This window comes from Arvicanthis niloticus, chromosome 6 (genome assembly GCF_011762505.2).
Source record: "Arvicanthis niloticus isolate mArvNil1 chromosome 6, mArvNil1.pat.X, whole genome shotgun sequence".
NCBI lineage: Eukaryota > Metazoa > Chordata > Mammalia > Rodentia > Muridae > Arvicanthis > Arvicanthis niloticus.
Window position 1 is genome coordinate 1,487,139 of NC_047663.1, and position 12,930 is coordinate 1,500,068.

General features: G+C 46.1%; 1 protein-coding gene across 4 annotated transcripts in view; it reads left to right on the forward strand.

The window, feature by feature from the left end:
- Csnk1d (casein kinase 1 delta) overlaps nt 1-12,930 on the forward strand; it is a 33,022-nt gene that overhangs the window by 12,203 nt on the left and 7,889 nt on the right. For all 4 annotated transcript variants that reach the window (XM_034506809.2, XM_034506807.2, XM_034506808.2 and 1 more), the window contains exons 3-8: nt 4,219-4,367; nt 5,057-5,285; nt 5,704-5,874; nt 6,585-6,733; nt 9,196-9,367; nt 10,638-10,777. In XM_034506809.2, coding sequence (XP_034362700.1) covers nt 4,219-4,367; nt 5,057-5,285; nt 5,704-5,874; nt 6,585-6,733; nt 9,196-9,367; nt 10,638-10,777 — 1,010 coding nt within the window. The remainder of the gene's footprint in view (nt 1-4,218; nt 4,368-5,056; nt 5,286-5,703; nt 5,875-6,584; nt 6,734-9,195; nt 9,368-10,637; nt 10,778-12,930) is intronic.

The window sequence follows — 12,930 nt, forward strand, 5'->3', positions numbered from 1 at the left end:
CTGAGATTAAAAGTGTATACCACTATTCCCAGCTTGTTTTTTAACTTGTATGTGTGTGTTTGCCTGTTTGTATGTATGTACATCACATACATACAAACACATGAGTGCCTGTTGCCATCAGAAGAGAGTTTTGGATCCCTGAACTGGAATTATGTATACATAATCGGGAGCCACTGTGTGAGTGCTAGGAATCAAATCTGTCTTTTTCTTTCTTTTATATTATTTATTTTCTGTATATGTGTACACTGTAGGTGTCTTCAGACACACCAGTAGAGGGCATCAGATCCCATTACAGATGGTTGTGAGCCACCATGGACCTCTAGAAGAGCAGTCAGTCAGTGCTCTTAACTGCTGAGCCATCTCTCCAGCTCTGTCCACATCCCCCCCTCCCACAGCTCCCCCGCCTCCAGAATCCATTTTGATTATGTTGTTAATGCTTCTGACCTCCCTGCCAACCCAACTTCATAGTTTTCTCATTGAAATAACAAAAACACAGGGAAAACTTTAAAAAGGGAAATAAGACAAAACCGAACAAAACAAAAAGCACATAGAGGAAAAAAAGTTGGAGTCTTCAGTTGTTGTTGGCCAGTTTTCTGGACATGTAGCCTGTTCTTGGTGAGAGAGTCGTTGACATGCATACCTGGTGACACTACCCGGGAGAGAACTGGTCTCGCCTTCCCAGCAAGTATCAGTTGCAAGTAGCTCCTTGGATAGGGATGGGATTTTATGTCTACTTCCCTTCTCAGTGTTGGGGTTGCGTGTGATTTGAACCTGTGTAGCTCTTAGAGAACCGGAGAGGAGAGTGAAAGGCCAAGGATGACTGTGCTCGTGAGGAACAGCAGTTGGCTGAGAGTTTCACCACTCGCTGCAGAGCTGTGAAGGTGAAAGTTGTGTGGTTCTGGACAGGGCCTGGTCCAAGACTGGAGCCACTTTCCCATGTGCCCTGATGTGAGGTGTCCCTCACGGTGGGTGTGCGCCTGCTGTACAGCACACTGAGGCTCCAGGTCACTGTCGCTCTGCTTTAGTGGCTTCTTATGCCGACTCTTGAGTTCATTGCTCTTTGCAGTGTTTAATCTGCTTGTTTTTTCACCTTAAAATTTCCAACTTTTGTTGTTAGATGTGTGTGTTTCCTTTAACTTTCTTGCCATGGAATTTAGTTATATTTAATAACAACTTTTTTTCTTTTGCGTTATTGTGTTTTAATCTGAGTCCCTCACGTGCTAGGCAGCCTCTCCACTCCTGAAGTTTATCTTCTTCACTTTGTTTTTATTTTGAAACATGGTTTCAATTAAGTTCCCCAGACTTGTCTAGAGTTCACTCTGTAGTCCTAACAAGCCATGAACTTATGCTCTTCTTGCCTCAGTTTCCTGAGTAGCTGGAATTACAGCCCATTGGCATATTTTATTATAATTTGTAAGGTTCTTCTTCATCAGTTCTAATCTGTGCCCATTTCTCCATACTTTTGCAACATGTCTCGAAACTTTTGAATGCCAACATCGAGAATCTTACATTCCCGTGTGTTGGGTATTTCTGTCATGCACATTCTTCCTCTGTTTCTGGGTTAAAGTCAAGTTATATTGGTCTTTTTAGTTCTGTCTTTTAGGGTGACACTTGGGCATGGGGTAGTGGGGGTTTTTTTTCAGGTGTCAGCATCATCTTCTCGTGAGTTACTTTAGTACAGGGGTGAATTGAGTCTCTTATTATATCACTGCTAGAAGCAAAAGTGACTTCTGCACTTAAACACTTTTCACTGTTAATACGAGGTCTCCGTGTGTAGCATTGCACTTTGACACTCTTGCAGGGGAATGATGGGGTCTAGGGCCAGGAATAATTTCGTAGAGAAAAATGGTGAAAGCAAGCAGGACAGACATGTCCATGTAAGCCTGACATTGGAGAGACAACAGAAGAATCTAACTCCAGCCCAGACTGGATAAGACCCTATCGCAAGAGAAAAAAAAAACAAAAAAAAAAAACAAAAAACTGAGATTATTACTCACCACAAAAAGATACTAAATAAATAAATAGGAAGGTTATATCCTCCTAGAAAAAATTTGTCAAGAAATGCTGAACATTTCAGAGAAGAAAACGGGTGTGGTTGTTCTTTTCATAAAAGATACATTCTAAGGTCACAGATTGGTTTCCCGCTCTAGGTACAGTTGGGGAATGGACAGTGCTGAGCAGGAGCAGGGTGACAGGAGCAGGGTCTTGCTCATGCTGCTCCACGTCAGTTGTCTTACTCTCTAGAAGGCTTCTGATGTCACCATGTCTTGTGTAGTCAAATCATTTGTGCCTTAACACCACAGCAAGTGTGTCTCAGTCATATTCAGAGGTAAAAGGAATTCCATGTATTATAATGGACAGACATAAATAAGAAAAGCAAACCTAAATCATCTTAGTTGGGGTTTCTATTGCTGTGAAGGGACACCATGACCTCGCAACACCTACAAAGGAAAGCGTTTAACTGGGGCTGGCTACAGTGCAGAGGTTTACTCCATTGTCATGGTGAGAAGCATGGTAGCATGCAGGCAGATGGTACTAGAGAGGTCTACAGCTGAGATCGGCAGACAGCAGGAAGAGAGAGACTGGGGGTGGGGCCTGTGTTTAGCTTGATCATCTGAGACAGCAAAGCCACACCTAATAGTGGCACTCACTGTGGGCCTATGGGGGCCATTTTCTTTCAGACCACTACACCACTGAGACGACAGGTAGGCCATTGGAGATCATGGAGTGCTGGCTGGAAGAAATGTTACACAGCACACGAGGTAGTGCTGAGTGCTGTTTACCTAAGAGCAGTCACGTAGGGTAGATGGGATGTAGAAGATCCCATTAGGAGTAAATATACTAGGTCTTCAGTTAGGTTCCCAGTCTCAATTACTTTTATATTTAGATATTTGTCATGTAGGTTCTCAATATGATAGAAAGTAGTTTAAGATAATGAAACTTTTTTTTCAATAGTAATTTGTTTATTTTATACACATTGCTATGTTTTTGCCTGCACATATATCTGTGTGAGGTGGTCAGATCTTGGAGTTACAGACAGTTGTGAGCTGCCATGTGGGTGCTGGGAATTGAACCAGGGACCTCTGGAAGAGCAATCAGTACTCCTAACCTCTGAGCCATCTCTCCAGCCCCCAAAACTTTCATTTTCAAATGGTAGATGTTTTTACTGCAAACATCTAAACTCACAGTGAAGCTCCACTAAGTGTTTTACATGGAAGGAAAGAGAGCCCTTGGGCTCATGACAGAACCAACAGTGGAGTATGTATGGTAAGAGCCAGTGGCAGTGGGCGGAGCTCACTAGACCACACACTGGAGCCCAAGGCATCTGGTAAAGCTTCTCTACAGTGCTTGCTCTTTGACCTGTGCAAAGCTGCTTTGTGCCCTTGTTGCTGGCATTATTCATGAGCAAGTGGTCTCAGCTTTTTTCTAACCATCTTTTTGTGACCGTCTGTTGTGTATGATCTTAGATAAAATATTTGGTCCTCGACCCATTTTTCAAAAGTAAGAGTGTTGAGTGTTGACTCTTGTTTTCAGATCTAACATCTTGAAGACATCCTTCAGTTCCTTCCCTCATTTGGAGTTCTGGATTGTTCAGTGGTGTGACGGTTGTTGTGTTCTTTTAGACAGGGTCTTAGTGTGTGGTCCAGGGCATGAACATCCTGATCCTAGAGGCCCACCTCACACCTCACAAGCGCATCACCACACCTGGCTGGTTTCTTTCTGTTGGATGGGTCCTGTTGTTTTTATCCTCTCTCCTACCAGTTGGTGTGTCTGAAGTCTGAAGGAATCTCCAGGAAGTTGTCTTCCTGTTTGCTTTTATCCCGTCAGTATCAGGGGAAAAGGGAAATGCTTTTTTTCTCTCTTCTACAACCCATGGAAGTTGTCTTTCTCTTCTGTTTCTCAGCATTAGGTTCCAGCCTCATGGGCACAGCTGTGGCCTCCTTCCCGCCGGCTTCTCTGGAGCTGTCTTATCTCACATGGAACTTAACTATCTCACTTGCTGCCACTGCTTGTTTGACTCCTGTCAGTTTGCTCTGTGTCATGTATTACTGTATTCTGCTTAATGACAAGTGGGCGTCTGAGGGCAGATATTGTCAGTATCATCTGAGCCCCTTGAACACCCACAGACATAATCTGCTAAGCACCTGTGTCGTGTTGAATAGAGGAGATATGATGCAATAGCATGGGCTGAAGTGCTATGTTTGGTTTCTCTTCCAGTGGGCATCCCTACCATCAGATGGTGTGGGGCTGAGGGGGACTACAATGTCATGGTGATGGAGCTACTGGGACCCAGCCTGGAAGACCTGTTCAACTTCTGTTCAAGGAAGTTTAGTCTCAAAACTGTTCTGTTGCTTGCTGACCAAATGGTAAGCACCCTTTTCTGAAGTGCACTTGGCATGTGCTTGCTGGCTTGCTGGAGTAAATTGCTGGTTACATGGACAATGATGGCTTGTAATCCCAGCACTCAGGAGGCAGAGGCAGACAGATGTTTATGAGTTTGTGGCCAACCTAGTCTACACAGCAAGTTCTAGGCCAGTAAGGTCTACATAGTGAAACCGGTCTCAAAAAACTAAAATTACTAGGTTGCCATTTCTCCATTATTACACCCATTTGTGCATAGAAAGATTGACTTACAAAGCACCCCATGGTGAGTCCATATTGAACAGACCTCGGTTCTCTCAGGAAGCACATTTGACTGGTAGCAACTCATGGATGGTTTCCATGGAAATTCTTGTTCATGACTCATACAGAGTCCATCTGATGTGAGCCGTTACCTAGGAGTAGATTGTCCCGTCAGCCTGCTGATGTGAGCCGTTACCTAGGAGTAGATTGTCCCGTCAGCCTGCTGTCTTACCTGTTCCTCTGGGAATTCAAGAGAAAAAAGTGTCTGGGCCTGTGGGGGTCGGAGAGCTGAAGATAGCTTGATTGAAGACCACCTTAACTGAGATCAGTGCGCTCCAGCATGCAGAAAGTGTGTGATGTGAGCCTCACTGCCTAGCGGCCTCCTTTAACATCATGCACTATGGGATTCAGTCTTACCTTTGTTTCTCTGTAGATAAGTCGTATTGAGTACATTCATTCGAAGAATTTTATCCACCGAGATGTGAAGCCAGATAACTTCCTCATGGGGCTGGGAAAGAAAGGCAACCTGGTCTACATCATTGACTTTGGGCTGGCCAAGAAGTATCGGGATGCCCGCACCCACCAGCATATCCCCTATCGAGAGAACAAGAACCTCACAGGGACGGCACGCTATGCCTCCATCAACACGCACCTTGGCATTGGTGAGCCCTGACATAGAGATGGATCACTTGACTTCGTGTACCTTTAGCATGTCCGTCCCTTAGCTTAGGGAAAGTCCAACTTAAGTCACAACCGAGTGATGAGAGACACGGAGGCTGTAGCCAACCTTGGTAGCCGCCGACAAGCAGAATTGAGCAACTGCTAGAGTCTCTATATTTCCAGGTGCAGTGGGGTAGGCAGAAGCTGGCTTCTCCAGCAGTTCTTCAAGATGGTGATGTTGCTCCCCTGAAGTGTTAGGTTTCTTTAACATATGTAAGGAACAACTGGTGACATAATTCTGCAAGCATATTTTTTCTGTTACTTTTGAAGTTTATTTCTAATTTTTTGTTTGCCAGGTGTTGGTTTTAAACACACACAGACACACATGCCATCCCTGACGTAGTTCCCTTTTTTTTCCAGAACAATCTCGAAGGGATGACTTGGAGTCTCTGGGGTACGTGCTGATGTACTTCAACCTGGGCTCTCTCCCCTGGCAGGGGCTGAAGGCCGCCACCAAGAGGCAGAAGTATGAGAGGATCAGTGAGAAGAAGATGTCCACTCCCATTGAAGTGCTGTGCAAGGGCTATCCTTGTGAGTCCCTCATCCATACTACAGCCACCTGTCCCAATGCTGTCCCAACTAGATGCTTGTATGGAGAGCCTCTGTCTGTGCTGCCAGACTTGCTCACCTTCTGAAAAGAGTTAGATGAAATGGGCACTTAAACATGAAGGTGGCAGTGGGGACCTGCCACCACCACCACACTATCCCACTCCTAGTCACTAAGACTTTCCCCAAGGGATTCTGTGGGGCCCAAGAGAGTCTGGAACGAGGCAGGACTGCACCTTGAGAAATGACCCCGGGTGTTTGGGGAAGGATAGTGGGAGGCCTAAGTACATCTAAAACTGACTGCTGTCTTTACCCCTTCCACCTCCAGAGCTATTTCCCGGGGAGTTTTCCTGTTCGGTGAAGTTGCTCCTGGGATAAGAATGCCCTCAATAACTAAATTTTGCTCTGTAGTCTTGACCTTTTGGGGGATGTGCAGGAGAGGGTGCTGGCTATGGACTCCAAGGCCTCACGTGTGCTGAGCAAGCTTTGCAAGCATTCTACATTGAAATGAACCTCTACTTAGATGCTGAATTCATTTTTCAAGCAGTCTCCCAAAGGCCTGAGTTTTTAAATATGACTAGCCTTCAGACTTCATCTTTAATGTCTTTAGTATATGGCACTGTGGAAGGTGAACTGGATAGTCCCGGCCACAAGTTGGTAGTTCTGGGCTAGCTTTGAGTTTCTTGTTTCTTTAGCTGAATTTACCACATACCTGAATTTCTGCCGTTCGTTACGTTTTGATGACAAACCTGACTACTCCTACCTGAGACAGCTCTTCAGAAATCTGTTCCATCGCCAGGGCTTCTCCTACGACTATGTGTTCGACTGGAACATGCTCAAATTTGTAAGTGGAATTTCTAGAGCATGGATGACAGCATGCTCAGGTCCTCAGGATGCTGGCACTGTGCCTGGGCTGGGTCTGTATGTAAAGCTATGCTGTCTGCAAGACTTGGGTTCGCAAGGCACAGTAGAGTTGTGAAAGCCAAGCACACTTGGTAGAACTTGGGTCTACAGACCACTGTGCCTGTGGGTTCAGAGTATTGAGAAGGAAGCTGCTGAGTAAAGCAAAAACTTCCATAGCGTTCGGGGCTGGGGAGATAGCACAGTAGTTAAAGCCTCTGGCTGCTTTTGCAAAGGACCTGAGTTCAGTTCCCCTTCATACCCTCTTCTGGCTTCTGTGGTTACTGCATACAGGTAGTGCATTTACTTAATGCAGCCCAAACACACTAAATTAGAAAAGTCTCTGGCATTTATGGATGTGCATAAGAAGCCCCAGTAAGCTGTGGCAAAGGTCTGCTTAGAGTCAGCTCCTTCTGGATTACTAAGTCCTTAGTTAAAAGCCTTGTCTGCTGAGGGAGGAAGGCTTTTTAAGGGTGTGTGTGTGTGTGTGTGTGTGTGTGTGTGTGTGTGTGTGTGTGTGTGTGTGTATGTGTGTGTGTGTGTGTGTGTGTAAGTGTGTGTGTGTGTGTGTGTGTGTGTGTGTGTGTGTGTGTAAGTGTCTGCATGTATGTATGTACGCCATGTGTATGCCTGTGCTGTCAAGGTCAGAAGAGGAGGTTGGATCCCCAGAAACTGGAGTTAGAAGCTATTGCGAGCCTTTGTGGGTGCTGGGAACCAAACCTAGATCCTCTGTGAGAGCAGCAAGTACTCTTAATTACTGAACTTGGTCTTTCCAGGTGCTGTAAGTACTTACATTATTCTAATTACAGTAACCAATTTTGCCAGGCGGTGGTGGTGCACGCCTTTAGTCCCAGCACTTGGGAGGCAGAGGCAGGTGGATTTCTGAGTTCGAGGCCAGCCTGGTCTACAGAGTGAGTTTCAGGACAGCCAGGGATACACAGAGAAACCCTGTCTTGAAAAACAAAAACAAAACAAACCAAAAAAAAAAAAAAAAAAAAAAAATTTTAAGAACTTCATGGATTCATGGCATGAGAGACTGGGCTGGCAGGAAGCATGATGTCCGTCTTAGCCCTGTCCCGCCTTGTCCTCCAGCACCCCACCCCTATCCCAGTTCTAGTGGATACCTCATAGGCCTCAGAAGAGCCTCTGGGAAAGTGCCTGGTACTCTGTCAGAATGTGATCCTGTAATCATTCAGACAGTATTGCTGCTAACGTTCAAGGCTTTGTGAAACTTCTATGTCTATTTCTATTAAAAATTTGTTATTGAGCTGGACATGATGGCTCACACCTTTAATTTTGGTGTGCAAAGTATTACCAACCTGGTCTATATAGTGAGTTCCAAGCCAGCCAGGGCTACAAAGTGAGACTCAGTAAAAATAGACAAAAATATGATAAAGATATTTCTTTGAGCCAAGCATGGTTGTACACTTTTCTAATTAATTTTAGCACTTGGGGAGGCTGGTTGTTAGCTTGAAGCCAGTCTTGGGCTGCAAAACAAGACCCTGTTTCAGTCAAGAATTTTTTTGTAATTAGAAGTAGAAATTGGGGTCTTCATAGGTACTGTATCTAGTGGAAGTAGTAGCAGGAACCACTGCTTCTGAAGCATACCAAGAGCCTCGTCAGCTGCACTGTGTCCCAGCTCACAGGGACACTGTGAACTAGGACTACCTGCCTGGGCTTAGAGCTGCCTGTATGTAGTAGCTCAACCAGAGCTGGAAGGTGATGGCCTTAGGGGTGAGCTGCCTCACGAGATACCTAGACCTTCCGCCACCACGGGTTCAAGAGACAGCTAAGTGTAATAAAACAGGTGGCACAGAGAAGTGCTTGCCGACCCCTGCTGACAATGGTAAGACTCTGATTTCTAGTCCAGCAGAAACCTGATGCCTATCCTCACCATTGCCCTGTACGTAGAAAGGCTGGCATTGCCATGGTATTTGGACTCTGCCTTGCTCTCCTCCCTGTCTTTGGCAGTCTCATTTTCCTTCCCTAATGCACTCGCATGATAACACTGACAGGCAGGGATTAAGGTGATGGGCTGTCCATGTAAGTTCCAATATGGTGGGGAGCACAGGGGCTATGACCTTCCTGGGAATTGTGTAGGCGTCGTTTCTGCGGGAGCATGATCTCTGTTGGTGATTTCAAAGGCCAGTCTTGTCCCAAGAGCTAAGAACTTACTTATTTTACTTATATGAGTACACTGTAGCTGTCTTCAGACACACACCAGAAGAGGGCATTGAGTCCCATTACAGATGGTTTTGAACCATCATGTGGTTACTAGAAATTTCAGGACCTCTGGAAGAGCAGTCAGTGCTCTTAACCACTGAACCATCTCTCCAGGCCCCACTTTTTAAAGAACAAAACCCCAACACCACTTTGCTCCTGTTCACTCTGATCTTCCCTCATCAGGGTGCCAGCCGGGCTGCAGATGATGCTGAGCGGGAACGCCGGGACCGAGAAGAACGATTGAGACACTCCCGGAATCCAGCCACTCGTGGCCTCCCTTCTACAGCTTCCGGCCGTCTTCGGGGAACCCAGGAAGTGGCTCCCCCAACGCCCCTTACCCCTACCTCACACACGGGTAAGCACGCCTCTTAGCATGCATCACCAAACTGGGGCCTCTGTTAAATGCGTTGATGAGTTGCTAAGCACCCCAGTATGTGGCCGCAGAAGGATTCTAGATCAGTCAGTTGAAGGTTGTGTCCCTACCCAATTCTGAAGAGTAGGTAGGACAGGGCCACAGCTCATGATGTTACCTTTATATGGGGCATGGTAACCTTAAAATTTGGGAAGAGGCGCAGGGTGGGTGGCTCTTAAGGTCAACCTGGTGTACATAAGATCTTGTCTCAAAGAAAAGAAAGAAGCCGGGCGGTGGTGGCACATGCCTTTAATCCCAGCACTTGGGAGGCAGAGGCAGGCGGATTTCTGAGTTCGAGGCCAGCCTGGTCTACAGAGTGAGTTCCAGGACAGCCAGGACTACACAGAGAAACCCTGTCTCGAAAAACAAACAAAAAAAAGAAAAAAGAAGAGGAGGAGGAAGAGGAAGAAGAAGAAAGAAAAAAGGAAGGAAAGGAAAGAAGTGTCCCTTTACAAGACTTGATCCCAAGTTAACTTTCCTGGCAGTCATTGCTGGAGTCGGCTCTCATGGGGCTGAAGAGCTCGCTCAGAGATTAAGAGCTCTAGCTGTTCTTCCGGAGGACTTAGATTTATTTCCTAGCACGTACATGGCAGTTTTTCCACTGTATCTCTAGTTCCAGGGGAACCAACACCATCTTGTGGATTCCTTTGGCACATGGTACACAGAAATGTGTACAGAAAACACCCATACACATAAATCATTTTTTAAAAGTTTAGCTCTTGTAAGATATATTTTCTCATAAACCTTTGAGTGCTCAGGACTGACACGTGTATTGCTAAACACTGTGGCCTTAGAATGCATTCAGCTATCATCAGGTTTCTTGGAGTTGCCAAGCACTTGAACTTGAATTGGTTATGTGTAGCCCTGATCCAGTTAATAGGTTCAGGATGTGTGCTTGGCCAGGGCCATTAGCCTCTGCCATGCCTGCAGGCTCATGAGATTTTTTTTTTTTTTTAAGATACTTATATGTGTTATGGGTGTTGGCCTCGTGTGTATGTCCACTATATGTGTACCTAGTGCCCGGGAAGGTCAGAAGGCGGCACTGGTCTCCTGGGACTGGAGTTAGAGATAATTGTAAGTCACCATGTAGATACTGGACACCAAACTGGGTCCTCTGTAAGAGCAAATGCCTGTGACCATTGAGCAGTTTCCATTTAGTGATGGTTAAAAGAGTCAAGGGTATTTAATAATTGTGGTTTCTCTTCCTCTTCAGCCAACACCTCTCCTAGGCCCGTCTCTGGCATGGAACGAGAACGGAAAGTGAGTATGCGGCTGCACCGTGGGGCCCCAGTCAACGTCTCCTCATCTGATCTCACAGGCCGACAAGATACCTCTCGCATGTCCACCTCACAGGTATGCCTGTAGAACTCACTGAGGCCTACCTGCGCCAGACCCAGTGTGGGGATGCATCTCCTTGTCAGTGTGCTGACACTGGCTCTCCCTGCCCTTCCTTACGGACTGGCCTTTACAGGTTCATAGTCAGGAGTGGGGCCACATTTGTGAAGAGTGTATTTCCTTTCTTCCCTCCTACTCTTTTTCTTATTTTTGTGGATGTCTAACCCATTGGAGCCTGCGACTTGTTGGGTTTCTAAAGGGTTTTTCTCCTGGCTAGGACTGTAATGGGCTGTGAACTACATGTGAAGCTTTTTCTCTTCTGCTCAATTTCAAAGGGACATCCCTATCCCTGCCCCGCCGCCTCCCACCAGGGAAGACAAAATATGCCTGCTTGCTTGTGCCTTTTGTTGGGGAGATGTCTGTCGTTGGCACACCTGGCTTTTATAACTCCTTGTGTTCGCCAGCCAGGCTCTCCTTAGCAGAGCCAGGAAAGGCACTGCTGCTTGAGGAAGGTTCCCATGAGCAAGCGAGCCTTACGGGTCCTTTCAGGGAAGGTAGGGTAGTTTGAGCCAGTCCCCAGCCTGTTCCTCATAGATCCTTCCTCATCTACATCTGAGTCCTCCTCCTCTGTGCTTTTGCTGCTTTTGCATTCAACAGACAGGGTAACTTCTGTCTACATTACACTTCTTTTTCTGAAGTAGGGTCTCCCACTTAGGGATTGGGGTCAAGGATAACTTTGAGGAGGCTCTCATCAGTACCACTGACTGCCCTTCTGGGGCTTGTTTTGAAGCATACTTGTATGGCAGCACCTCTCTAGCTAACTGTGGGACCTAGTCCAGTGTTTGAGTGGGGTAGGACTGAGCATGTATTGAGTCAGTGCAAGATCCCTGGGGCGTCCTGGGCTTGGGCCATACTTAGGACTGGTCTGATGAAAATCATGACTGCTGAAATGTGTTCCTGTACATTTCTTACTTACCAGAAATTACTGGTTTTGTATAATTTTCTCCTGAAAAGACAGTAGATGTAGGAAGTTTGACAAGGAATTACTTAAGTTCTAGGCCTTGAGTTTTGACATCATCAGGAGATTGAGTTCCTTGGTGTGTACACTCAGCTCCCTTGTAGAAGACTTAACAGTTTTTCTTTGGGGGTTTTATTGTTTTGTTTTTTGTTTTGTTTCTTTCACACAGATCATTGTGTTTATGTTAAGAAGTGGTTCAGTTCTGCCTGTTACCTACAGCCTGTGGTGTGGTGGCCCCTGTGTAGGTTTGGACATATCTCATGCCGGCAGCTGGATAGGGACTAAAGAAGTGGTGGCAGGGGTGGGCTTTTTTGCTCTGTTTTGTTTTTAGTTCAGTATGAAAATGAAGCATCTGGTAGCTTAGGATCCAGAAGGAAAACGGAAGAATCAGGAGGCTCTATGGATGCCAAGAAAACACAGGGTACAGCCCAGCTTCTTCTGCCGAGGTTGTGGCTGCCCTGGCCTTACAGTGTCGGAGCAGCGCTTCCTTCCACGTGATTAACTTGGGCCTTAGAATCAGTCTCTGCTTGCTTGGTCTCTCATGTTTCTGCATGGAGAACTATTAACAGGCTTGAACATGGTTGGGAAGCTCTCTTCTGGAGTTTCTTAATTTCCTTAGCTATGTTGGGGATTCTCTGGAGACTGCCGTGTGTGGTTGTCTCTGGCGTGCTCATTTGTCTTCATAGCTACGCCTTTGGGGTGGTTTTGTTGTCACTAAAAGGCAGATACCCTTAAGAGGATCCCTTTCATTACATAGTACCACCAGCATCAGTGTGCTTGTACTGTATACAGTGTGTTCTCCAGATAATTCATCCTTCTCTACACTCTTTCCTAGGCCCTCAGCCAAGCATCTGCTCTGGTATTTTAGGAATTAAAGGCTAGTTGGGGTTACTCCATGCATGGCAGGCCAGTGTTTACTTCTCCCTAGAGAGCTGGGGCTCAGGTAGGAGTGATGGTGTCTACTTAGTACAATGAAGTAGAGAACACTGTGCATATGAACTCTTGTTACAACAGAACATCCCTTTCACTCGGCCTCCTTTACCTACAGCTGCTGCTTTCTAATAGCTGGTGCATCCAGTGAGGTATAATATGAGACCCACAAGTCCGTACACTCAGATAAAGCCAGTCTTAACAAGCATCTGCTGCCCTTGTC